Here is a 27,565-nt window from a genome sequence, read left to right as displayed (position 1 = left end):
GAGCAGCGTCTCTTTGCGCGGGGCCGCCGCGCCAGCGCCGCTCAGCCCGGTTCCCGCCGTCGACCGCGGTGCGCCGCCCGCCCGCCCATTGCCGGCGCGGGGCCGCCCGGCACGGCTCTAGGCGGACCATGCGCCCCCCGCGCCCGCTGCCGGCCCTCCGGTTCTGCCTGCTGGCGGGCGCCCTCGCCTGCGCCCTCCACCCCGCGGTGAGTGTCCGCCGGGCCACCCAGAATCCTGGCAGCTGGGTGTGGAGTGGGGGCGGCGGGAGACGAGCTGCTTGTGCGGCCGCCGGTGTGAGGGAAGTAAGAGCACGGGGTCTCGCCTCCCGGATCCGCCTGGGACCGTGTCTGGACCCGAGGGAAGTGGTCTCGGGCGCACCTAGTCCCTCACCGCACAGCCCGGAGCCCGCTCCGCGCGGCGATTGGGACGCCGGCGGAAGGCAGTGGATGCGAGAGGGCTCCACACTCGCCTTCCGTGTTGTGGCTGCGGGTGTGCGTGGAGTGGGGAGCTCAGCAGGTGCAGGGCTGGGGCTGTGGTCGATTGAAATGGGCGGTCTGGTAGACGGTGGGTGGAAGGGAGGCTGTGTGTGTGTGCGGTGCCAATGTAGAGGTGTCTGTGGGGCGTTGTGTGTTACGTGGAGGAATGACGTCTCAGCCCAGATCCAGCGCTGGGGACCCCAGGACCTGGGAAGGAGCTTTGGGGATCAGGTGGGTGACCAGCAGACCTTTCCTGTGCCTTCTCACTTAGCAGAGGTGAAAGGTAGGGAGCCAAAGGTAGAAGGTATGGGCAGTGCCGGGTGGGGGAGTTTACCAGAAAGGGACTAGCCACTTGCATGGGGAAGGCTGAGCTGGGAGCAAACAGCCAACAAGCGGGGGTCTCCCTCTTCCTGTCACTTCTGCTTTACCCCCATGGGTATGTGTCTGCCCCTGATGTGTGCCAGCATGCCCCATGTGTGGGTGTGCTCGTATGTCTGTGGGTGGCTCACCTAGGCTGCCAGGCTGATCCTAGTTGAGGCAGGAGACACATGGATCATCTCCCTCTAACATCAAGGAAGAACTCAAGACACTAAATCTACTCAAGCCCATATTCCCGACGGGTAAAGTGGGTCCCAAAGACACTGGAGCCACACCTGTCCCGTACCCATCAGACCTGGGCTGAGGTTGATTTTTCTCTCTTCCCCTGCCCCAGAACTTGAGGAATCTGGGGTTGCTGCTTGTGCAGGGCCTGAACCCCAAGTGCGTTCCAGGTCAGGCAACACCAGCTCCAGGTTGGCTGGTGGGTGGATGGAGTATGTTGACCTAGTCTCTTCTATCCCATGATTACCTCCCTTACTGTCACCCCCACCGGGACAGGAATCTGTATTACCATCTAACTGATGTCTTGCACACCCTGGGGACGGGGAGCTCATTGCCTGTCCTGGGAGCAGACCGTATGACCATTGACAAGCGCTTCCCCTCCTCCCACTGCCAGCCATGAGACCCACCTCCTGAGCACTCAAAACCCTACCATGTTCAGGACTGGAAGCCACAGCTCTCGTACCACTTATAGCCCCTCCATATTATGGAGCCTCCAGACATCACCAACAACCCTTTGGCTCTTACAACCCTGGGCTCTGACCACTCCAATTCTCCTTGGATGGACCAGGAATCTTGGGACCACCACTGGCACCCGTTCCCCCATCTCTGGAGGCTTCTCAGCCCAGGTGAAGAGTGGTTTTAACGAGGCCTCCTATCATGCTAGGTCACGTCTGCCCCCACCTCCTGAGACGTGCAAGTCTGGCTCCTCCAATGCCTCCCCTTCCTGTCTTTCCACATCTTATTCACTTTATACCCAATACCAGCTCCTCCTCCAGACAGCCTTCCCTGATTGCTCCAGGCCACTTAGCCCTCCCCACCTCCCAGCCTGGGCTCTTCTGACCATCCTATGGGATCAATGGCTGAGGTGTCTCCTCCCCTGTACCCCACCGCCCATTGCAGGGCTGAGCCCACAGAGGGAGGAGAAGGGACTCAGCCAGGACTGAGTGAGGACAGGCTGGAGTGAGAGGCCCCAGTTCCCTCTTCTCCCCACCAGCCACTTGCTCCTGCACTGAATGGGCATCAGCCAATCCTGCTCCAGCCAGACTCGAGGTGGCCAGGGGGGGCGGGAGTGAGGGTGGGGGTGGGAGACTGACGTTATCAGAGCCATAAAGTGGCAGCTGCAAAGTTCAGTTTGAAGGCACAAGGCCTTATCACTTTTGTTTATGGTGCCCTGACCTCAGCCTGGGAAGGGGAAATCTCTGAACAGGGAAGCAAAAACAGGGGAAGAAAACTTCCAGTGTCTCAGAGGAGGAAGTCCACCCCAAGGCCACCTGTCAGGCTTCCACTGCCCCTACCCCCCAGACAGCAGGCACAGGGGCCCCTCGCTGATAGCAGAACTGCTCTGGGCAATGCCCAGCCGAAAGGTGGGGGGAGGGGTGCCACAGTGGAGGGGCAGACCCAGGCCTTGACCTGGGAAGATTCCCAGGCTGGTGGGGAAGAACAGAGCCAGTGACCTAGGAAGAAGAGTCCTGATGGGTGTGGGGTGCGGCCTCCCAGAACTGGGTCTCTGAGAGGAGCAGTCAGGGAAGGCTCCCTGGAGGAGTTCCACGAAAGAGGCCAACCTTCCGCCTGAAATCATGAAACAGCCTCAGTTGGCTGAACCAATGGGCCTGACCCCAGAAGAAGGAGGAAGCCCCTAGATCCCCCCAGAGGCTGGAATGGCTCAGGGGTTTGGGGGAGGCTTGACTCCTGTAACTCATCTATGAAGCAGGTAGCTGGCCACCTGCTCCTGAAGGCCTCACCTCGCCATAGGCATGCTGCCCCAGCCATCTACTTCTAGGCTCTTAGGGACTATCTACAGCTGCCCAGGCCCTCCAGGGGTCCCCAGGGCAGGTGGGAGTCATGGAAACGGGGTATACTCATAAGAGGGCCAGACAGTTGGGAGCGGGGGTGGTGAGACTCCAAACCAAGGTAGGGGATGGCTGGGAGGGCTGGGTGACAGGTGATGGGCTTCCTCACATGGTGGGCATTCTCAGTGGCAGTCCAACCTGGGCAGCACCTGCCACCTGCCCGATCTCCTCACTGTGGTCCCTCTAGCTGTGGATGCAGGAATAGGACCAGGGGCCAAAGCCCCATCCCTTTCTCCCTGTCCCTCTCGCTCAACCTCCCAGACCCCAGCCTCCCCTGTGCGACTTCCCTACACAATGCAGTTGTCACTGCACATGGTGACATGTGCTGTGTGTGAAAATGTGCTGCGTGTGAAAACCCTCACGTACCTGAGACATATTCAGAAAAAGAGAATGAAACTCAGTGGGGTTTTTTTGGAAATTTTCAAACATGCCTAAAAATGTAGAGAATAGCATAACAAACGTGGAAATACCCATTTCTTGCAGTGACATCACAAAAATGGCAGCATAGGAATTTCTAGCACTCATCCCTCCTAATTCCTAGGTTTGACCATTATTAGCCTTAATAATATTTAGCCTTAATTAATATTTGCATAATTTTTAAATATATATATATATATATTTGTATTGATATCAGAGAGGAAGAGAGAGAGAGAGAAACATCGATGAGAGAGACTCATCGATCAGCTGCCTCCCGCACGCCCCCTACTGGGGACCAAGCCTGCAACCCTGGGTATGTGCCCTTGACTGGAATCAAACCCGGGACCCTCTGGTCCACAGGCAGACGCTCTATCCACTGAGCCAAACCAGCTAGGGTGCATCATTTGATTTTTTGGCTGAAGTATTTTTAAGATAAATTATAGACATCATATAGACCTTTTCCCCCAAATTATTTTACAATGAATCTCGAAAACCAAAGGACATTTTCCTCTATAACGATGATACCATCATCACAACTCACAAAATTAACAGGGTTCCTTAAGATCTAGTATTCAGATCTCTCCAGGAACCATTGAATCAAGCATCATTATTACCCGGGGTTTTGGTCTCATTGCAAAGAGGTTTCCTGCCTGTGTCGTGTTGGGACTGCTGCGGGGTGCCTGAGCCTTGAGCGAGGGGCTTCCCTGGACAGGGTCCTTCTTTCTATGCACTCCCTTTCATGGGGCTCATGATGTGAGGGTCCCTATCTTTTCGGACGTGCCTCTTACTGTCTTAGAAGCAAGTTCTTTCTGCTCAGCGAGTCATCAGAGGAGGGAAGGAGGTCGCCAGCAACCCCAGTGTTGGTGTCTCAAGGACTCACAACCTTGTGGCTCCCTGTGCCGGTGCCCAGCCCGCTGCAGGTGGCCCCAACACCAACACCACCCACAGACATCATGCTTGTACCCTGAGGGTTGTCCTAAGGGTGCCCAAGATGATTTTCAAGGGGCAGGGATTTAAAACGGAGTCCCGCTGCCCCCTGCTTCGGGATGCCAGCGTGATCCTCTGCAAAGAAATCCTGAAGGACGTGTGCCCCTCAGTAGACCTGGCAAGAAAAGCCCTTGGATGGGCCCAGGCTGAACCCCAAGCCCTTGTCCTGGTACCGCCGCGAGCCTTGGGAAGTTCTTTCTCGCCCCAAGCCCACACCTGCATCTCTGTCTCCACCTCTTCCTTACTGCCCCCCGCTCCACACACACTAGCTCTCATTCCACTCTCCTACCAGCCAGAGCTCAGGCTTCCCGAGGGGGAGGTGTGCTTGGCAAAGTATGGGTTTGCAGAGAGGGGAAGATTCAGACCACTGACTAAAGGGTGTAAAAATACAGGGCAGGGGAGAGAAATGACGATCGTAGGGGGTGAGGGGAACTGCCAGACTGGAAACCTCCTCTGGCACAGCTGCCGCTTGTCAGTGGGTGGGACAGTCTGACTGGCTGAGCCTGTGCAGGACATTAAGGCTGTGGTTAGGCTGGGGTCCCAGGAAGGCCAGTCTGGCATGAGGGGCTGGCCTGGCATCTTGGTGATTACTGCTGACTTCTTGGTTGTCCCCTCGTGTCCTTTACATGTGACCCTCGACACAATACAACCCTGGAAGTAGGCGGTGCTGTCCTTGTCCCCATTTACAGGTGAGCTGGGATACCTGGCCCGAGGTCACCATCCCGGAAGTGGCAGACAGTCGCATTCCAGACGCTGTGGACCTGACTAGGTTCTGCTGTCTCCCTAAGAGGAACTGCTTCTTCCAAAGCGGCTAGGGGTGCCGCGTGCTGCCCTGGGCCTTTGAGGATAGTTTTTAATTAGTAAAATGCACAAGTATGAAGTGACAGCTCGGGCATTGTCACACATGTGTGTACCTGTGTAGCCACCACCCAGGTCACCTGATGACACTTCCTCTGGCCCCCCAAAGTCTCCCTTGTGCCCCTTCCCACTAAGAGGAGGTCTGATTTCAGCTTCTTCTCACGCCCTCTGCAAAGCCGGGGTGATTCTCCTCCTTTCTGTGACTTCTGCATTCCATGCTCTGCCTTACCTTCCCGTGTGTCCCCACCCAGGGGTGGGCAAACTTTTTGACTCAAGGGCCACAATGGGTTCTTAAACTGGACCGGAGGGCCGGAACAAAAGCATGGATGGAGTGTTTGTGTGAACTAATATAAATTCAAAGTAAAGGAGTGGAGGGGAGAGCAAGAGAACCCTCCGCTCTTTCGGCTCCGCGGGCCGGATAGAACAGCCGAACGGGCCAGATCCGGCCCGCGGGCCATCGTTTGCCCACGGCTGGTCCCCACCACACACCCCCACTCTCCTCTCTTCTTGCTGCTCTTCCCCCTCCCCATCCGCTGCAAGATCTCCATCTCCTTACCAACTCAAACACAAAAGCCAAAAGGAAGGGGGTAGCCTGGGAAGCTGGGATATGCTCCTGTGTGCCTTTCTCTCTGGGTCCTCAGTTTTCCCCTGGGACTCTTTGTTGCCCCATTATTTCAATTGGGGTGGGCTTAAAGAAATATGGGATATAAGATGGTATTGGGGGAAGGGTAAGTGGGACCACTCCTGAGCCTCCTACCCTCTACTCCCCAGTCACCAGACTCCTCCAACCATCTCCATCCCGGCAGGAAAAAGCCCCCTTATTCACAGTGGCTCCCGGTGCTCGGTAATTTGCAGGCAGGAAGTTTTCTCCTGTCTCACCCAATCCAACCTGCTGCATTGTAGCTGCCTCTGAGACCAGCTGCTCCTCAGAAATGCTCCCCCAGCATATTGCTTCTGTCGCCCTTGACTCCTCCTTCCTGGATGAGGCTGGGGGTTCTGACTCAAGGCTGTAGTCTCAGGCTTCCCTTGAGGGAGCTGGGGATGGCCTACAGCATGTGAGCTGGGCCCTCCCTGTCTTTCTGAGCCCCTAGCATCTAACAGCTTCAACTCCCAGCATCTTCACCCTCCCCAGCCTTTGCCCCAAATCTCAGGAACGCCATGTGGAGAGAAGGCAGGGTTTCTCCCAAGCCTCTCGAAATGGGGATAGAGAGGAGGGCCCTCAGCTGAGCAGATGGAATTAACAAACTTTGGTTAATCCTTGACCCCAACCGGAGAGTAAGGATTCTCCCGCCAACTTTCTGTCAGTCACCTCCCACATCCAGCCAACTCCATGGCAGGGGACACGGAGGACCAGGACTGAAGAGATGCTATGGACTCCCTCGCTCTTGCTTAGGTCCCTTCTTCTGGGTGCAGGTACTCCTGTCATAGAGAAGGTGTTGGGGACCCAGTATGTCCTGAAACTCTCTAGCCTCAACCCAACTGCAAGGCCAGGCTGACTCTAAGCTCACTTGGACCTCAGCACAGTAATTGGTGAAGGCTTGGGAAAGCCCTGCTTTCTCTTCTCCACATGGAGCATCAGGAGACAAGTTGAGAGATATAGGAATTGAATGTGTTTTGAAGTGTGGGCTTTGACTCCTAGGCCATAGGAATCATCAGAGATTTGAAGCAGGAGAATGAGGATGGGGATACACATTTTATTAAGATCCCTCAGGTTGTCAGTATTGGGACTGAAAACTACTGTACCAGTCCAGGCAGGAATTGAGGAAGCCTGGCCCCTGTCAATATCTCCCAACTTGTCTCCTGATGCCTCCAGGGCTCCTTGCTGCAGCCACACCAGGCTTCTTACAACCTTGAATGTTTTCAGCATTTTCATGCCTCGATGCTTCTGTACACACAGCTCCTACTTTCTGGAATGTTCTTACTCCACCTCTAATTATCCACCTCCTACACATCCTCAAAGACCCTCCCACCTCTACTACCCATTCTCTATGAAGTCCACACCCCAGCTATTTCCTACCCTGGAACCCTTCCATGGATCATCAGTCTTGCCTGTATCCAGCTGGGAATTTTCCAATTTCGTGTGTCTGGAGCCCAGAGGGATAATGAGGATGTTTAGAATAGGGAAATAAGTGGAAGAGGAAGTCCAAAGTCTGTCTGAATTCCTCAATGATAAGGGCTAGAGGGAGCTGCCTTGGCCCAAAGGGCAATGGTTGACCAGATGGCCCAAGGCGAGATGGTGGAGAAAGATTGATGTAGTCCAGACTAATGTTCAGAAATTTTGGTCCCTTCTAGGAATGTCCATTTGCTGGGTGACCTCAGCCCTCTTTGGGTTCCTGTTTCCTCTACCCTTCTCCAGATGGGGCCCAGCACTCAACTACATTGTGGTGAAGTCAGAGCTCATTTCCCAGACCACCCCCACTTTATTCAGAGACACCGCAGGGTCCGGGTTACTCTGGGGGCTTCTACTTCCCTGTGCAGAAGTGCTCTGTGACTGTGCTGCCGGGGGCAGCAGAACTGGCTAGAGAAGTTGACCCAACGTCCTTCCACACTACGATGGCAGGCAGAAGTCACCAAGAATCCTCTGAAGCCCTCAGTGATTGGAAAAGAAATGTTATTGGTCAAACAGCCACACCCTAGCTTAAGAGGGCCCAGCAAGTGAGGGCATCCATTGTCCTGTCCTCAGAGCTCAAGTCTGGACTCTTGGTTACAGAGACAGAAACTCAACTGGCTCAAGTTGTAAAGAAAGGTATTGATTCATGCTGCTGGAAGCAGGGCCGGGTTCAGGCATGGCTGCCCAGGGAAGCCGATCATGTCAAGAGGGCCCCGTGTTTCTCCGTCTCTCTATTCTGCTTTTAGCTGTGTGGCACTCAGAGCCCTACCACATTGTGTTCCACTTGGCAACAAGGTGGTAGCAGAAGCTCCAGCCCTTTCATCCCTGGAGGTTTCCAGTCCAATGGAAAAGAACAAATCCACTTGCCTAATTGCTTAATCCAGAGTCCCAGGAATGAGCATCCTGGCTTTGACGTGGGCCATGTGCCAGACACTGTGGCCAGGAATACTCCGACTGGCTCAAGTCTGGTCACATGTTGATTCTCTAGAAGAGAGATCATCAGAACCCATGAACTAGGAGTGGGAAAGAAGGTGGCTTCCCAGATAGAGATGAGGACATGGCACCAGAGGAGGGTAAAGGATGGTAGAAGGCAGCAACAATAGATCCACTCCCATCCGTGTTGTGGGAGATAAGAGGTAGGAATGGGAAGGAGAGGCAGGCAAGGCAGGGAAGGGGCCAGAAGGCAGACTGAACCCTGTTGCTGGTGGACAATGGGACTGAGACGGGACTTTGGGAACTCCAAGCAAGCAGGATGGTGGGACACAACCTGGAGTAGCCAGTCCCCAGGTTCCTCTTCCAGAGGCCACCTCTGGGATCCATCTGGCCACCCCTCTTCCCATGCCTGAGCCAGCCACAGATCCCTTAGGACAGAGCATCTGAAGTGTTTCATCTGAATAACCCTATGGGCAAGAGAGGAAGCGCATGACGCCAAAGAGGGATCACAGTGCACTTCCTTGGAAGGCTGTTATCCTTTCTTTGAAAGTTATACAAATGACGCCATCCTCTCCATAACAGGTCCGTGTTACTTTCAGTGTGCCAAGTTTTAAATGACTGACCAGCTAATGTCTTTACTCCAGTTGGCTAGTAAAGTGAATGGTACAAGATGGAAGCCAAGGTCACTGTGGCTCCCAGGCCTGTGGCACGTGGGCGAGTGAGGTCTGGATGTGGGGGAGTCTGGAAGCTATCCTGGATAAGGAGTCTTTCCCTTGGACCTGGGCGTGGTCAGCTGTGGTGCTATACTGGGAAAGTTGGGGACCTCTGACAGTGAGGCTCCACCAAGCCTTCAACAGGGGATGAGAGAGCTGTTGAGGGGGAAGGGACTCAGCCGTGTGGCCCTTGGACACTGAATGGTCAGGCTTCAGCTTGGACGCCCCTCCCTACAGCAGGGAAGAGCTAGCTCACTGGCACAGGGCACTTACCCCTCAGGGGGGTCAACTCACTTAGAACAGTGGTCAAAGTCACACCCGTGGTGCCTACTGGCTAGATGGGGACCCCCTTAAAGAAAGGAAATAAGGAGGAACTCCTCCAATCTGTGTCTTCCTAGTCCAAGAACCCTTTCAGTCATCCAGAGAGGTAGTTAAGGCCCATTTAGCCTACAGGGAAACTGAGGCCGAGGGAGGTGAAGACCTTGTCCCCTGGCGGGGAGGACAAGCTGAAAGACACACTGAGAATCTGATTCGGGCACAGCCTTGCTGGACTCTCCCCCGATGCCCTGTTTGGGACTGTGACATTCTCCTCCCTAAGCAGAAATGAGGAAGCTGATACGGGGTTCCCAGGGGCAGCAGCCACTTCCCTAAAGCCGAAGAGACAGGCAGAAGCTGCCACCGGCCCAGCAGTTCCTCCCTGGAGGCCTTCACCCGCCCTTCCCCACCCAACGGCTCCCCAGACCTGAATTTTCTGGCTGTTCCTAGGTATCCATCACCCCTACTCACATGTTGGCTCCAGTGCCAATGTTCCACTGGCACACAGGTCTGGCCCCACCCCTGATCCCTAGGTAGGGTGCAGGGGAGGGGATGAGAAAGCTCAAGCTTCTCCCCACCTTCCAGAGACAGAGGAAGCTTAGTGGGTGGCAAGCCATCCTGGTAGGGCTTCCCTTACTTCCTTAAATCTCCCCCCTACCCCCCACCCCCCGACACACCTCCACCCCCAGCAGTAGGTCTGACTTAGCTTGAATTATTCAAACGCTAAGAGGGAGGCAGTTGAGGTCTGGCAACGAGGGCTAGTGTGCCCTTCCTAGCTGGTGACCTGGGGACTGAGCACAGGCTCCTAGAATGGGGACAGGCGGGAAGATGCAGCCAGGCTCCTGGATTCTTCCCAGGTCTGGCTCCAGGAACTGGGGGCAAGGGTCCAGCCCCTGTAATGAGGTAGCACTAGCTGGGCCCCGCCCGCCACAGGGACTGAGGTCGGGACAGAGGACTCCCAGCGCGCCCACCAAGCTGGACAATGGCAGAGTCCGTGGACCAGCTCTGGGCTCCAAGGAGAGGCCCTCTCACCTCTGTGGGCCATGCTACCCTCAAAGAGACACAGCTGTTATAAACAGCACGGCTGGGGAGCCACCAGGAAGCCATGACAGGGTCCTCAAGGCAGATCAAGCTTTGGGGACAATGAACACATTTTGGATAAGATCCAGGTCAGGGTCAGGCTTTGGTCTGGGGTGAGGATTGGGATTGAGTCGAGGTTGGGATTGGGGTTCAGACGGGAACTCGGGTCAGTCCAGTGACCAGGCCTTACTTGCTTGACCCATGTTCCTGGGAGTTTGCGGATGGGATGTGGGCCATGGACGAGGCTGACGATCCCCTCCCTGTCTCTGTCCGGCAGAGCGTCTGGGCCTGGGCCTCCAAGCGGGAGCTGTGTGACTTCATGCAAATGATCGAGACAGAGCACAGGCAGTGCCTGGAGGAGGCCCAGCTGGAGAATGACACAGCAGGTGAGCCCCCGCCCCCGGTAGGAAGAGGGGCTCTGCAGACCCCCAAGGAGCCCCACTTCTCACAGTGCGAGCCCAGATCCACATCACACTCATTGCATAGTGTTGGAGGGGGCAGCACCATGGGGCTGCTGGGTGGTGAGGAGAGGATGCTGGGAAAAGCTGGGGAGCCAGACAGAGAAGGAAGGCACCAACAGACCTCCATGTTCCCATCACCCACCCCAAGTCTGGGGAGCTCCCAGCTATTACTTAAGGAGAGTATACAAATTGGGGTTCAGAAAAGTGAGTGCAGCCAGCTCTGCATTCGGAGATCCCTACCCCTCTTCTCCAGGAAAAGTGGGGTGGTGTCTTCCTGGCTCCCCAGTCCCTGCCGCCTCTGAGGCTGACAATTATGTGACCCCTCCGGGTCCTTCCTTCTTGGCCCTGGTGCCCAGGCTCTCTCCTGCACCATAAGTGAGTGTGAGTAGCCTGCCGATAGCTTTCACTTCCCCAGCTCAAGGAGGGGCGGCCTCCTGTCTCCTGGGCCCCTGACACTGAGCCTGGGTCCAGGGTTACTGCCCACTGCCAATGCTCCCACCAGGACATGGAAGCAGGGCCAGGCTGCCAACAGGCCTCAGCAGGCCCCAGCAGTGCGGTCCGGATCGTGGACAGCTCAGAGAGGCCCGGACCCCAGACTTTAGGCCCCCCTGCATCCCTCCCAGGCCCCAAGGGCCGGCCACCCTCGTGATCCTGATGAGGTCATTGCTGGCACAGGGTGCCTGTCAGGTGCAACAAACACCCTGTCACCAGGCAGCCAGCTAGGGATCCAGAGGAGGGCAGGTATGGGTCAGTGGGCAGTGAGTCTGCCCGTGACCTTGTGTGGGGCTCTGCGCATGTTCAGGCAGTGGCAGGTGCAGGTGTGTGCTCCCGGCTTGTGTCTGCCTGGTTCTGTTTCTGTGCCTCTGGGGTCTGAGCTCCATGTCTGACTCGGAGTGTCTTTGTGTGTCAGAGCGTGTGTCTGTGTAGCCTGGACGTGCCCAGATGTATCTGCCTGGTGTGCTGTATGTGTGTGTGTGAGTGTGAATGTCTGTGATACGCTGTCATGTCTATGCATATGTGTCCGAATCATGTCTCTGTGCCTGTGTTTACTTGTGTCTGGTCTTTCCGGGTCCAAGTGAGCATACATATATGTATGTTTGCATGTGTGTCTGTGGTTCTTTGTGTCTGGGAGTGCTTGTCAGTCAGTGTGTCTCTCTCTGTGCACACAGGTCTATGAAATGACCTGGCAGAGGTCCCCACTCTGCCTCACCATCCCCCACCCCAGGCTCCTGGTTGGTCTTTCCTTCCTGTTAGGTGGCAGCTCCCAGCAGGCACACACAGCCAGCCTGGGCCCTGTGTCTCTGTGGGCCTGGTGACACGTGGTGGGACCTGAGGGGTCTCCCTGGGTGGACACACAGAGAATACCTCCAGGCCCAGCCCAGGACAGCGGGCCTCCAGATGCCCAGCATTTTCCTGGCCACCACCTCTTCTCTGTTCCAGACCCTGCTGCCTCCTGCACGAAGCTCCCCGAACCACGTCCCCCTGCCGGCCTCTCTTCCCTGGCTCCCTGGCCCTGCCCGCTGGCCTGTGCCCAGCACAGTTGACCGCCCAGCCTGGTGGCACTGAGATTCCTTGAGGCCAAGTGTGACCTCCCCAAGGACAGAGCCTGGTCTCCCTCCTCTATGCTGCCTCTGGTGGAGGCGGAGCCCAGCGCCATCAGGGAGGCTAAAGAGAGCCCCACAGAGAAAATTCCCCAGAGAAGCAGCATCGAGCCATTCAGCACAGGAGAGCAAGAGGTTTGCGGAGAGGGAGCAAACCCGCTCACCCCTGGGCTAGTTCCCTAATTGCTCTGTGCCTCAGTAACTCATCTCTAAAATGGGATGACTAAGTAAGTCATTCATTGAAAAGGGGCGGGGGGAACAGCTCCTCCCACTTACAAAGGCTCCAGGAGTGTTGACTGATATTATGAATGGTCTTGCACAGCCAGCAGGATTTGACTGGCCCTACGTGGCCGCCTGAGAGGTTGGCACAGGAGTGAAGGAGGGACTGGGAACCAGTGAGGACAGCAGCCTCAGGACAGGGTGAGGCAGAAGTTCTAGGATCCCAGAGGAAGACAGGCTGTGCTCCTGGGCCAGCCCTGGGGGTCCAGGTGTCCTCAGGCCTCAGCGGCAGCTACCATTGGCTGCTGCAGGCTTGGAAGGTACTCCTCCCCACTGCCGGCCCCGCCAGCCCTCCGAGTCCTGAGGCTCTTCCTTAAGTAGGGACATCCTTCCACCTTTTCTTCCCAGGCCCCCTTCTTGGGAACTCGGGAACCTTCGGACTTGGGCTGGGCTGGGCTTGGCTCAGCTGGCGTTGACTTTGGCTCAGGGGTTGGGTTTCCTGAACAAAGCTGTGGGACTGGCAGGGTTGCAAAGAGACAATTAAACCTCTCTCGGGGGAGGGGATCCAGAGGAGTCCTAGTCCCTGTGAGGCGCCCAGACCCTGAACAGGCAAAACCATGGCATTTGCATCTGCCTATGAAGGTAGACTCTTCCAGACCCCACTGTGCACCCCTCGCCCCGAGGTCTCGGGCTAATACACAGCCTGTGATGCAGGATTTCCTCTGAACTCACCCCTGACCACCACCCCCATCACGTTTCACAATTTTGCTGAGTTGGGGGCATCGTGTTGCTTTGTGAGTTTTATGAAGAATCCTCAAGAACTAGCTGAACCCCAATATACCCATCACCCCACCATAAACAACTCCTCCTTTTTAAAAAATATATTGTCTAATGCCTCCTTTACTATTATAAAATGAAATTCAGGACACACATTCATTTTTTTATTTTTTATTAATATATATATATTTATTGATTTCAGAGAGGAAGGGAGAGGGAAAGAGAGATAGAAACATCAATGATGAGAGAGAATCATTGATTGGCTGCCTCCTCCACACCCCTACTAGGGATCAAACCCACAACCTGGGCATGTGCCCTTGACCAGAATAGAACTGGACCCTTCAGTCCGCAGGCCGACGCTGTATCCACTGAACCAAACCAGCTAGGGCCACACATTCATTTTTTTAAATGATGTTCTAATTGTAACATAAAAGAAGAAAGGAAAGTAATTTATAATTAAATACTATCTAACAAAGCCAGGCCCGATCCCACTGAAAGATAAGAAGATTGGACCTATAAATATAACCTCAGGGAATGGGAGAGCTATGGGTGGAGGTAGGTATAGACGGTGGTTGCATCCCTGGCTCAGATGTCACGGGCAGCATTGCTGTAGGGAACATGATTTTCCAAAACATTAAACAACTTTCAGTAAAGTTCAGAAAGCGCCAAAGCCCAGCCTTCTCTCCCTTCACTCAGTAGTTGCACTCCGGCGAAACTGTGCATGTTAGACGTGCCATAAATACCTTGTGTTTGTATGGGAAATGGAGTGAGTCCAGGCTCTGGTCACTACAACAGGATTTCATCGATGCACATGCCCAGTGGCTCACTTGAAAGTCTTGCAGAATCCCATAAGTTCTTCAAAGACCTAGTGCCAGAGCATCCTCTGCCCATCAAATGCAGGGTGAGGCCCCCAATCTGCAACAAAGAAATCCCCCACTTGCTGTCCAAAATACCCCCGGGGCACTCTGCCCCTCCAGGAGGACCGTGGAGCTGTAGTCGGCCTCCTCCTTGCTGCCTGTCAGGACAGGCCCTGGATAGCCTGGGCAGGGCAGTGCCTCCCCTCTCAGACCACAGGCTCCTCGAGGTGGGAGCCTGGAGAAGGAGGAAGAAGAGCGGCTGGAGGCACCTGGTGGCCATGCTGACCCATGTGTCCCCTGCCTTTACCCCACAGGCTGCAGCAAGATGTGGGACAACCTCACCTGCTGGCCAGCCACCCCTCGGGGCCAGGTGGTCGTCCTGGCCTGTCCCCTCATCTACAATTTAATCTACCCTCTTCAAGGTAAGCGCCCTGGATGCAAGTGAGGGAGCTGGGTGGCACCAGTGGCGCGGACTAGAGTGGAGTCTCACCTCCCGGGGAAATGAGAAGGAAAGGGCGAGTGTCAAAGGGGCTGGAGCAATCAGGGCGCCTTCCTGGAAGAGGATGCTCTGGCACTAGGTCTTTGAAGAACTTACGGGATTTGATTAACTCTTCACATAAAGATAACCATGTGGGAAGGGCTCACTAAATATTTGCTCAGCAATTAATAACTGATTGACTGACAGGTACTTAATTAAATCATGGCTCCCGTGTTCCGTTGTCCCGGAAGAGTCAGTCTTTCGCTGCCTGGAGCCGATGCCCTCTCCAGCTCCATGAAACCACCACATGGCCTTGCTTACACACCTTGTCGTGTTCTGCCTAAATGAATGTTCACCTACAAGGTAGAAAAGAAAAGGGGAGCCTCTTGAGGAAGTGGGCTTTCTTGCTAGTGAGTAGTTAAAGAGACTGACAGCATAATGTGGTCCGTCAGCCATCCTTCCATTCAGTGAATGTTTATTCAACACCTGCTAACATGCCCAGCACTGGACTAGACAAACATGCAGTGCGGGGGCCAGGGGGGGCATAAAACAGCCGCCCCGTCTGCCCACAGGGGGCTAACGTTCTAGTTGGAGAGACATTGAGCGAGAAAACAGACACACGTGTCCTCAATGGTAAGTGGTGCCGGGAGGTGGAAGGGGAATGGGGTGCAACGTAAAGCAGATGTTCAGGGACAGGAACTGAAGACCTGGAGTGTCGGGGGAGCCGCCACGCAAAGATCCTGTTGGGGGAGCATCCTGGAGAGAGTCAACATCGGTGGGACAAGGTGGACTGGAGCAGGGGCAGGGAGGACGTAAGGATAAGGACTCGAAGGGTGCGCACAAAGACTCTGGGCCCCTCCCACTCCAGGTGGCCTCAGTTTCCCTGTTTGTAAAGTAGGCTTGGGAGGTGGACCAAATGGGTTCTTTGGGACAGGCCAGTTTTGCCCCCCAGTGGTGTGTCCTCAGCCATGACTGGAGAGACCCCCGATGCCCTCCCTGCAGAATCTGGGAGCGATCACAGGCGTGTCATATTCCAGATGGCACCCACCCAGCCCAGCACTCCTCCAGGGAAGCCCAGCCCGTGGGCAGGTAGGAGATGAGTTACTCCCCCAGTCCCATCAGCAGAGCCTGGCACCCAGCCTTCTCTTGGATCCCTGGAAGCGCCTACTAATTGCGTTCCTTCCTGACGCCCGCTAATGGCATTCCTCCTGACGGCTCTTCCTTCTGGCCCTGCTGGGATTATCAAAGCAGCTCCTTCACGGGAGAACCTGGACTGCAGCCCACCATCTGACTAATCCCGAGGCCGCCAGCCTCCCGGGGCCCACACGGTGCCTTTGTGCCAGTGAGAAAACGGCTGCCCTTCCTCAGACAGAGCCAACCTCTCACAGACCCACCTGGTAGCAAGCTGAGTATAAAGGAAAACAGCCCTGTCCCCATCAGCCAGACGCCCTTGTGCAGGGAGCAGCCTGCTCAGCTCTCCTTGGCTGTGCACGTGTCTCTGAAAATGACCGAGAGACGTAGGAGACAGGGTTAGGGGCTGGGAATGTAAAGGAAACAGGGTGGGCTTTCCTGGGCAACTAGATGAAGAAGGTGTGAGCAACTGGCCTTACGTTCCACAGAGGGCAGTTCGTGAGGGAGGGACGTGCAGGGGAGGGGTGATGCCAACGCCAGCTCCTTGGGTACCAGGACTCGGGAAGACGTGTTCTCCCTGGAAGGGTTGGAAGGGACCTGGTTCTACAATGAGAGCTGAAGAGACCTTGCGGGAGATAAAGACGGCAGAGGGTTAGGAAGAAGTCATTTTCCCTAACTGGGTCCGAGGAAAATGACTTTCCTGGGTGGGGTTGGGCCAGGCGCGGGCCACTCGTTGAAGCACCAAAATGTCCCTGGGGGCCTAGTCCTTTAAGTCGTGGTCTGCATGCCTTTAATGTGGTTTTTACCTTCAACTATCTGAAGAGCCTCTTTTAGTGTGATGGCTATTTTGGTTGAGAAAACTCAAGTCTGTGTTAAGGGGGTCTATAGGACTCCTCCTCCCCTTGCCCTGCCCCCAACGTCCTGAAGCTGCCTGGAGCCCCAGGATCCACCTGGTTCAGCCCCAAGATCCTGCTGTGCTGCGCTGCTTGAGTCCCCTTGCACACGCCTTTGCCTGGGCAGGTTCCCCCTGCCAGGAACTCCCTGCTTCTCCATTTATGCGGATTATAGATCGGCACCATTATCAGGTGTCCCCCAACCCCACCCGCCTCCTGCCTCACCTGTGGTTCCTCGCCTGGGCCCCACCAGGTGTGGGAGGAAACCCAGGCTCATAGGCCCAGGCAGGCTGGCCCAGGAGCAGTGGACTGGCCAGAGGGCTGCTCTCTGGACCCACAGGACAAAGAAGTCATCTGCCACACCAGGCCCTGTGACAAGGGTCAACATTTAGCTCCAGGCAAGGGTCAGGGGTCATGCAGAGAGCCAAGGATCCAGGCTCTCTGGGATAAGGATCAGAACTTCTATTGCACCTGGGGTCAGGTTCAGACATGACAAGGGGCAGGGCTGAGCCCAGGAATGCCCTGGCAGCCGGGAGAAGGGGAGGGGGTGCGGGGGGGAAGGGGGGGCCTTCTCCTTGCCCCAGGTTCCCCATGATGCCCTGGGGTCTAGGTGGGAGTCTGACACAGCAGAGGTTCACGGGAGTAGGGCTGAGGGCAGGGACAGCCAGGCCCCATGCCTACTCCACGGACCTGCCCCTCTCCTGGCCTCAACCTCTCTCCTCCCCCAAGGCCACAACGTGAGCCGCAGCTGTACGGACGAGGGCTGGACCGAACTGGAGCCTGGCCCCTACGCCATTGCCTGTGGCATGGCTGGCAAAGAACCAGATTTGGACGAGGTAGGCCTCAATGCACCCCACCCCCACCAGAGTGCCTGAGCCCGCTAGGATCCTTCCACTCTCTCCCACCGAGGGGTGGAGGTTGCAGGCTGTGTGGGAGCCAGGACTCCTGGGCTCTGCCCTCCCCGCGCCTCCTCCCTCGCCAGGCCTGCCTTTCCAGGGGCTTGTCCCCTGTCTTCCCCTGATGAGGGTGCTTTCATGAGGATGACTCAGAGCCGCAAAAGCTGAAGCCACACCCCCTGGCCAGGCCACCCATTGCCTGGTGGGACCTTGCTCCGGCCCTGGACATGACAAGGGAGGGAGATACCATCCTCCCTGTCACATGGGGAAGGAAAACGAGGAACAGGTCCTGGAGGGAGCCAACAGTCAGTCAGGGACAGGGACGGAGACAGGACCGCCCCCTCAGTCCCAGGACAGGGATCTGCCCCAGAGTGGGGGAAGCATGGGTGGTCACTGTCAGGAGCCAGACAGGGATGCTGATGGGGAACTGGCGTGTAACTGGGTTCACTGCTTTGGTGTGTGAACCCGTGTGTGTGTATCTGTGTGTCTGTGATGACATCTGTCCCGCCCTCAGACACCCTTCTCAGATAGAGCCCCAAATGTGAGACCACCCACAGTGTCTTCTTTGCCTTCTCCGTGCCCGGCGTGCCTCCCTCCCCACACAGACAGAAGTCCTGGGGTGGGGTCTGAAGGGCAAGCAGTCTTGGTCCATGAGGCTGCCAAGCCCAGAGTTGGCACAGAGCGGGTGCCAGACCATGATTGAAGAATACGTGGACAGATGGAACATGTGAGGTCTTCGCTCTCTCCTTCCCTGACATTTCCCATGAAGGAGCAGAGGGCGATTACAGTCACCCCCACCCTAGGAGGCAGTCCTGTCTCCGCTGTGCAGACTGGGACGTCATGGGTCTGGGTTCTGAAGGGGGCAGCTCAGCTGCCCTTAGGAGCCCTGGGCTTCAGCCTCTGCCAAGACAGGGATGGGCAGGCAGGATGTGTAGGGCGCCCCACCCCTGCCATACCCCTAGGTGCATTCACCCCATCCCCCACCGAAGATCCTCACCACCTCCCTCTGCCAACAGCAGAAGGGGTTCTACATTTCCGTGAAGACCGGCTACACCATCGGCTACGGCCTGTCCCTCACCACCCTTCTGGTCGCCATGGCCATCTTGAGCCTGTTCAGGTAAGGTCCAGCCTCCTCTGTCCTAGCCTAGTCCCCACAGAATGGCCTTGCACCTGGGGGTAGGGGACCAGAGGGCGGGGCCTGTGCTCTGGCCTGAGACACCTGGAGGCTGAGGCACTTGGAGGCCCGGCTGCCACGGTTGGTCGGTCAGTCGGTCGGTCGGTTGGGCAAGGGATACCTGGGACAGGGCCCCCCTTGGGGGCAGGACCAGCACTTGGACCACGTGCTCCTTCCTCTGTACCCTTGCTCAGAGCACTGACAGTATTGGGGTGGGGGGGTCCGAGGCCCCTTCGGCCTCCCAGCTCTGCGCATGTCACACAGGAAGCTCCACTGCACACGGAACTACATCCACATGCACCTCTTCATGTCCTTCATCCTGAGGGCAGCCTCCGTCTTCATCAAGGACCTGATCCTCTTCGACAGCAGCGAGTCAGACAACTGCTCCGAGGCCTCGGTGAGGACCTGGCCACCGTCCTGTCTCTCCTTCATCGTCTCTCACTAAAAGGACTCTTCCCCTTCTCTCTCTCTCTCTCTCTCTCTCTCTCTCTCTCTCTCTCTCTCACCCCTTTCTCCTCCTTTCCCCTCCATGGATGGCCAACCCCCACCTGACCCTGCCTGGCAGCTCATTGAATCCCACTCCTCTCCCCACAATGGGAGATGGGGCCCAGCCATCTGGGGGTTCGGAGACCTGCCCCCACCAATGAGAAACGTCTCTCCTTGATGGGAAATAGACTTCATGGCCAGAGCCCACAGCCACCGTCTCACATCTGTTCTAACTCCCCACGTGACAGGAAACTCCCTGCCTCAGTTCCCCCATCTGTACAAGGACTCCCAAGCTTTCTTCCAACTCTACCCTCTGCCATCGGCAAACCTGGGCTCTGCTCACCACGCCACCCTTCCTACACCCCCTTGCCATGTGGAGCCAGTCCAGACCACACAGCCCCCCTCTCCTGTTCCCCCCTGGCATCAGTAAGTTCGGGGGCTTCCTCGAGAAGAGAAATTAACAGAGCATCTAAGAATTCATCACTGTCACCGAGGGGTCCACCTGCAGGTGAAACTGAGCTCAGGAGTGTCCTCGAGCTAGGACAGAGAGCTGGAGACCAGCCCCGGCTCCCACCCATGCCCCAACTCCGTGAGTGATGGCAGACACAGTGCATGGTTTCAGGGGAGAGCAGTACCTTCTCCCCAGAGTTGATCTGTGCCAGTGGAATCTCAGGCATCTTGACTAGGGGAAGGGAACCCCCAGGGGAGCCACCCTGGCCATTTCCAGAGCTCCTCAGAGGATCCAGACATACACGGTGTCAGTGCAGAGCCTGGGGAGCCGCCTGCAGCCGCCAGCTCACTGGTTAAGGGTAATTGTGGAGACTGGCTTCCCGACTCATTAGCAGCTCCATGAAGCTTTTCGAAGGCTGGAGAAACGCACATAAACTGTCCTGTTAAAGGGCTGAGTTATTCTCGTAAAGCAAGTATACAACGGAAGGTAGGCAAGTGTACAACAGAAAGGTGTTTCAAAGCCAAGGGCACAGGAAGGAAGAGTGGGAACCTGCGTTCCAGGTACTGGGAGGAATAGATGCTAGAGGGCTTCCTGGAGGAGGTGGCTTTAAGATCTGGCTCACAGGTGGCAGGGCTTGATCTGAAATGGGAGACTGTTTCTAGGAGAGCACAAGAGACCTTCTAATCAAACCAGAGCCCCTGATTGCCCTACTCAGGGGGTGACCTGTAACTCCTCCATTGTCCTCACCTACCTGGGGAACGCGTTCTTTCACCAGCTCCTCTGGCCCCCCAGGAGGAATAGCCATCCCTCCCTTCTTCTTCTTTTTTTTTTTTTCATTTCTCCTCCCCCCTCCACTTCTCTCTTTTCAGTCCCCATCTCTCCTCAGCACTGTATCTGGGCCTACTCCACAGCCCAGAGCTCACATCCCCACACATTCAATGGACTCTTGCAAATGGTAGCAAGAATTGCCCTCACACCTCTTTCAGCCACCTTCAATCCCAATTGGAATAAGATGAATGGGGGAGGGATGTTTAAGTGTATGGGTATGTAGATGGATGGCTGAGTAAATAGGTGTGTGGATGACTGAGTAGGTGGAAGGATAGATAGATAAAGTAAGAAAAAGAAAGGATAGATAATGGTAGAGGGGTGGGTGGTTAGATAGGTGGATGGATGGATGGATGGATGGATGGATGGATGAGCAGGTTGATGGACAGGTAGATAGATGAATGAATAGATAGATGGTTAGGTATCTGGGTTGGTAGTAGATGTCTAGTGGGTGGATAGGTAGATGAATGGAGAGAGAGATAGGTGACTGTGGATGGATTGATAGATGGAAAAATGAATAGATGATGGATGACTGCATGGATGGTAGATGGATAGATAGATGGGTGAGTTGGTAATGGATGTCTAGTGGGTGAATAAGTAGATAAATGGATAGGTAGGAAGATGCATGGTTGGATGGGTAGGTGGTGGATAGATAAATAGATAAGATGATAAATTGCTAGGATTATTAAAACCACAAATTTATTCCAAACCATCAGATGATCTCAAATCAAGGATAACTGGAAAACCACTGAGTATATTTTTAAGGGGATAATGCAAAAATAACAGAGATTAAGTCGGCTGTACAGCAACTGTGTTTGTCAACCCAGACCGGGCTGTGGGTAGGCAGGGCCCCTGGCTAGCCCCAATGAGACCCCTCTTCTTCTCCTTCCCTACAGGTGGGCTGTAAGGCCGCTGTGGTCTTATTCCAGTACTGTGTCATGGCCAACTTCTTCTGGCTGCTGGTGGAGGGCCTGTACCTGCACACCCTGCTTGTAGTCTCCTTCTTCTCCGAACGGAAGTACTTCTGGGGGTACATACTCATCGGCTGGGGTATGGTTCTGGGGAGGGCTACCAGGCTGGGGACATAGGAGACAAGGCCAGGGGAGCTTACTAAGGGGCGGGTGCTGATCCAGCCTACAATCTTAGGTCTTGCTGGACTGTAGGTCCTACCTGCAAGTCTCTAGCCAAGGGTTGATAAAAGTCCCCTAAATGTGTGACCCAGGGCAGGTGCCCTGAGGCTGCACCAGGGCTGAGCTGTGGGACAGACAGGTTCTAGGAACATCTTTCCACTTCCCCTTCAGCCCTTGAAACACAGGCCTGAAAAAGACTGTCCCTGTGGGTGGGCACAGCCCCTCAGACACACAGTTTCAATCCTCAATGGAGCACAGTGAACAACGGATGCAACCATACGGCGCAGCCCTAGTAACCCACCCTGTTCTCTCTCCCTCCCTCTCTCTGGTTCTTCCTCCTTCATCTCTCCCTCATGCCCTCTCTCCCTGCCTCCCATGCCCTCTCTCCTCTGGCCCTGACAGGGTTGCCCAGCACATTCACCCTGGTGTGGACCATCACCAAGATCCATTTTGAGGACTATGGGTGAGCTGTCACCCTACCCCCTCCTCCTGGCTGCCATCCCTTGGGGCAGAGCTCCTGGGTGGGATGAGGGGGGCTTGGGAGCAACAGACTCTGGGCCCATGCCTCTGAAGGGACCGGGGGCAGAGCTGGGGACAACGGGGAGAACTGCTGATCGTCTCTCTGGCTGAGGACAACCTCTCTCATTCTCCCCTCCCATCCCCTGCCCAGATGCTGGGACACCATCAATTCCTCACTGTTGTGGTGGATCCTAAAGGCCCCCATCCTCACCTCCATCTTGGTAAGACCTCTTCCCGCTGCTTAGAGATGGGGAAACTGAGGCCCAGATTGGGTAGTCAACTTGCTTCAGGTCACACAGGAAATTCAAGTCTAGGTCAGAACCGAAACCTAGGCTTCCCAATGCCTAATGCAGAGTTGCCCCCCTCCCTACGGCCTTAGGGATGCATCTTTCCTCTAGAGTAGAGAAGAAGGATTGGGAGGCCCAGGCCTTAGGGATGGGAAGTAGAGTTCTCAGATGACTTGCCCAAAAGTGGGGAGAGCTAGAGGACCGGTAACACGGAGGGGCAGCAGGGCCCGAGGGACGAGACGGGCCATCCGCCCAGGGAGCTGGACAATCTTCTCTCTCTGACTACCCAACCTTGGCCTACCACCACCAGGTGAACTTCATCCTATTTATTCGCATCATCCGAATCCTGGTTCAGAAACTGCAGCCCCCAAATGTCGGGAAGAGTGACAATAGCCCGTACTCGTGAGTGTGACGCCAGTGCCCTGGCTCTCCCAGTATCCCCATGCCCGGTCCTCAAAGCATCCCACGTCTCCTCTATGTCCCCCTCCAGAGTCACCAAAAAGCCACGTTGCTCTTGCCCACCTCTACCCCATGGCCTGGCTCAGTCCACAAGTGTCCTCTGCCCCAGCCCCACCAGTCCAGGCTCATGAGTCCCACGTCTGCTTCTCCTGCAGTCACCTTACCTGGCAGGTGATCTGACCCAGGTACGAATCTGCTGCCCAGCCAGGGTGCTGCAAAAGACAGTAGATAACCTGTGTCTTGTCCATACTGAGTGCCCAGTCCCTGGCATGTGCCTGGCACAGAAAAGGGGCCAATAAATGCAGTTGATGAATGCCCTGGGGAGCCCCCAATCTACCAACAAGACAGCCATATTCAGGACTCAGGACTTGCCAGTAATAATAGCAACATCTGCAGTTCACATGCCAGGCATGTGCCAGGGGTTTCCATTCATCATCTCATTTCACCCCACTGTCCCCTCTGAACTGCTCCTATTTTACAAGTGCGGAAATGACACACACTCCCTCCACTCAAGGGTTTGGGAGTATGTCGCCTGGCAGGGGGAGGGCACGGTGTCCGTGGGACAGCGGTCATGCACCTGGCTTAGCAGGGTCTGAGGGCTGTTCCCTGTGCCTGGGCGGCCTGGAGAAACAAGCAGGTTCTCGTGAGAACAATGGGCTTGAAGACAGAACAAAAGAAACAAGAAAAGGGTGTCTGTGGGAAGGTGAGTTGGAGTCTGCATGCCCACAGATGGGAACAGGAGATTATCAGCGCTGCACAGACAAGACAAGCCTGGGCATCCTGCAAGGGCCTTCTAGTCCTGGGATTCTAGAGTGTTCTTGGCCTGGCTTCTCTTTGGGGAGTCTGTGCTGTGGTTTTAAGGTTCCCGGCTAGAACGTCCTGAGCTGCTGGAGTGAGGATTCTATTCTGGACTCCTGTGATCTCACGGATGAGACTGAGATAGGCATTCCTAGGGTGCCCACATTCTCTCCTGCTGGGTGTGGAGGTGGAGCTTCTCCCAGTTGCTGAAGGGAAGGCCCTGCGGGGGGCGGCGGTCTGCCAAGGGGTAGGACCTCAGCCTGCCCACCCTCACGCTCTACTTTTGTCTGTGGGCCTTGTTTTTCCCAACATTCAACTACTCAAAAGGGCTTGAATCCGCAGCAAAGAAAGCTGGTCATTGCCAGGTCCACGTGGGTGAGATGGAAACTGAACAGCTGTCGGCAGGCAGAGGGGCGGGGGACAGGAGTAGGAGACGGAGCTCCCCGAGGAGGGCTGTCAGCTCCCACTCTCCACCTCCCCATAAGCCTTCCATTTAAAAAGAGCTTCCATCTGTCAGCCTCAGCGGCCGGGATAGGTTTGCAGCCAAGGAGGGGCGGGCAGTGCTCGGGATCTTGGCATGGCTGGGAACCAGGTCCAGGAAGGAATGGGAGGGGCAAGGCCAGTGTCCCTGCCCCCGGTTTGCTGTGGGACTTCAGGCCGGGGGCTAGGCTTCGCTGGGCTGACCACCAAGGCAGGGGAGAGAAACACAGAGAGCCCTCCACCACTCAGACCTCTCCCAGTAGAGAATCGGTCTCCTGGGTGCATCGCACTTCATAGCACCCACAGCACTTCTGAGTCGACAGTGGGTCCCATGTCTGTAATCTGACCTTGTGGTGCATACATTTACCCCATTGTACAGATTGGGGGAAACTGAGGCCAGGAGAGGGAATCAGGTTCTCCTGTTGCCTGAGAACTTCTCCCCATTGGCTGCCACAGAGCATGGACTGCCACCATCATGCATTATCCTCAGGGTTCAGCACGGGCCCTCCTTTTCACTCTTCCAGAAGGATGAGCATAGAGGGGTTTCTTTCTCCCTCATGCTTCCCTCCGGACTCGGAGGGCTGGGGGGGCATAAGGGCATAGACACCTCAGCTATGGAACAGGACCAGATGTGTCCATCATAGTTAGGGGGCCAGCAGTTCTGTGCTGTGGTTTTAAGGTTCCCGGCTAGAACGTCCTGAGCTGCTGGAGTGAGGATTCTATTCTGGACTCCTGTGATCTCACGGATGAGACTGAGATTCGCATTCCTAGGGTGCCCGCATTCTCTCCTGCTGGGTGTGGAGGTGGAGCTTCCCCAGCTCCGTCTCCTACTCCTGTCCCCCGCCCCTCTGCCCCCATAGTTAGGGGGCCATCCTGGTTGTTGTCCCCATCTTCTTGTGGAGGCCTATCGTGTCCACAGGTATGGACACACCGACTCACTGCCTGCCCCTCCCTGCCCCCAGGAGGCTGGCCAAGTCCACCCTTCTGCTGATCCCCCTGTTTGGAGTGCACTACACCGTGTTTGCCTTCTTCCCCGACAACTTCGAGGCTAAAGTGAAATTGGTCTTTGAGCTCGTCGTGGGGTCTTTCCAGGTACGAATTGTTGACTTAAGGCTGCATTCTCCTCTGGGCTCGAAGGGAATTCCGCCCCTTGCCACTGGATTCCAGGCTTTTTGCTGTCATAAGTATTGATTAAGCACCTGCTGTGTACTTTGCCTTTGCTTAACCAGGAGAACATAGGGCCGGGGCCGGGGGTTGGGCAGGGCTAGGGGCCCCTGCGGTCTGCCTGCCTCACCTCCCTGTTCCCTTCCTCCCAGGGTTTCGTGGTGGCTGTCCTCTACTGCTTCCTCAATGGCGAGGTAAGCCCCTCCCAGACCTTGGGGCCCAGGGTCCAGAAACGCTGGTGGGATATGAGCAAAGCGAGGATGGGTTAAACCTTGCCACTCCAAGTGTGGTCCTGAGACTAGTAACTCAATGGTGGCATCTAAGACCTAGTTAAGAATGCTGATTTCTGGGCCCTCTCCAGACCTGCTGGCTTAGGATCTGCATTTTAAGTAAACTCAGAGTTTGACAAGTGCCTGTTCAGGGGCTGTGCGCAGTGAGTGGGGAGGGTGGGGGCAGCAGGTGAAGGTTGGTTACAGTGAAGCCCTGAAGTCCGTTGGGATGAGCTCAAGTGATCTGGAGGGCAGGGACGGGAATGGGGGTACAGCCACCCCCAGGCAGCATCCCTCTCCATCCCCCGACTGCATTCTCTGATCCTCTCAGCCTCCCTCCTCCCCTATTCCAAGGCCTTGATTTGACCTTGGCCCCCAGCGTCCCAACCCTGTATCCCCAAAGGGAGCATGGGGTCTCTGAATTTAGACTCCCCAAGAGCATGTGACTGGGGGGCACGGCGGGGAGGCTTTGTGGGTGTGACCACCCTCTCTTCTCCCAGGTGCAGGCAGAGCTGAGGCGGAAGTGGCGGCGCTGGAACCTACAGGGCCTCTTGGGCCTGGGCCCCAAATACCAGCCACCCGGAGGCAGCAACGGGGCGACCTGCAGCACACAGGTCTCCATGCTGACCCGCGTCAGCCCGGGGGCGCGCCGCTCCTCCAGCTTCCAGGCCGAAGACTCCCTGGTCTGACCGCCAGGTGCCCAGGGGCGCAGGGAGGCTCCACCTGCCCGCACCCACCCGCCCTCCCGGGCGACACAGGGGACAGAGGCCTACGGGGGTGAGTGGCCCCAGCCCTGGGCTCGGAGGCTGTCCTGGCCCCAGGTCACTGCCCAGAAGCCCTGGAGAACGCTGCTCTAGTGCCTGCCTGGGGAGAGGGAGCCCTGAGAGGTGCACCCTGGAAGATGTGGGATGGAGCTCAGTCATCAGACTCCTCCCCCAAAGGCTCTCTGCCAATCAATGGAGGGAAATTTGCATACTCAAGTGACTCCATCCCCTCGTGACCTATGGAGGAAAGCAACCACCCACCCCCAGACAATACCGTGGGAATATGGTTGACAAAGGCCTTGCACTCCCCCATCCCCAAAGGTCACCCGACACCACCACCTCATCGTGCCTGAAGTTCCAACCTTGCTGTCAGCTTCCTTTGGGTTAAGTATCACCATTCAGGCATCTCTCTGCGGATGTGGTCCCCTCCCCCAGTGCCCTCTTAGCTGCCAGGTCCTCGAGGTAAACGATGCAGTTGTGATATGGAGTTCTAGTTTGGGGAGCACAGCTATCTTCAGAGCTTCTGCTGAAGTGGGGTGGTCCGAGGATGATGGGAACGATTCGAGGGGACTGCCACCAACCGTACCCATCCCTGTGGTTGTGGGAGCTGACCTCAGCTGCCTACCTATGATGAGCCAACTGTGAGAACGAGGCTCAGAGATGTGTACTCAATGGGTCCCTTAATCCTCACATCAACCCAGCAAGGTGGGAATGACTGTCCCTGTTTCACAGACCAGGAAGCTGAGCCTCACAGAGCAGGTAGCTGGCCTTGTCACACAGCAGGATTTGAACTCAGATCTGGCTGACAGGAAAGTGAAAGCACAGACTTCTTATTGCTGCCTTTTATATCTTATAACATGCTGGATCCTCTTGTTATTTGTTTCACCACTCCTTGTTATTGCCACCGTCCCTGTAACCCCAACCCCAACCCACCTGGCCCTCCCTGGCGTGTGGCTGAGGCGTCCCCTGGCCCATGTGTCATCAGCCTGGTGGTCATGGCATCATGTGTCTGCTCTGCACCTCTGTGGTCCCGTGGTTTCCTGCCCACACCACAGCCGGAAGACCCTCATTCGTGCAATAATAAATGTTGTGTTGGATTGGCTTGGT

At 56.0% G+C, this 27,565-nt stretch overlaps 1 protein-coding gene across 1 annotated transcript; it reads left to right on the top strand.

The window, feature by feature from the left end:
- On the top strand, positions 1 to 27,565 carry VIPR1 (vasoactive intestinal peptide receptor 1). Its single transcript, XM_080673213.1, has 13 exons — positions 1 to 206; positions 10,617 to 10,725; positions 14,569 to 14,676; positions 17,486 to 17,592; positions 18,669 to 18,769; positions 19,091 to 19,223; positions 21,485 to 21,638; positions 22,121 to 22,181; positions 22,389 to 22,458; positions 22,835 to 22,926; positions 25,224 to 25,353; positions 25,578 to 25,619; positions 26,195 to 27,565. Exons 1-13 carry the CDS (start codon positions 129 to 131, stop codon positions 26,381 to 26,383), a joined length of 1,374 nt encoding a protein of 457 aa, XP_080529339.1. The 5' UTR covers positions 1 to 128; the 3' UTR covers positions 26,384 to 27,565.

Source organism: Plecotus auritus (assembly GCF_963455305.1).
Source record: "Plecotus auritus genome assembly, chromosome: 6".
Taxonomy (NCBI): Eukaryota; Metazoa; Chordata; class Mammalia; order Chiroptera; family Vespertilionidae; genus Plecotus; species Plecotus auritus.
This window is presented reverse-complemented; position numbering and strand designations above follow the sequence as displayed.

Coding starts and splice junctions, on each gene's coding strand:
- VIPR1 (XM_080673213.1), top strand. CDS start 129: ATGCGCCCCCCGCGCCCGCTGCCGGCCCTCCGGTTCTGCCTGCTGGCG. Junction 21,639..22,120: donor GTACATACTCATCGGCTGGG/GTATGGTTCTGG, acceptor TGGCCCTGACAG/GGTTGCCCAGCACATTCACC. Junction 25,354..25,577: donor TCGTCGTGGGGTCTTTCCAG/GTACGAATTGTT, acceptor CCTTCCTCCCAG/GGTTTCGTGGTGGCTGTCCT.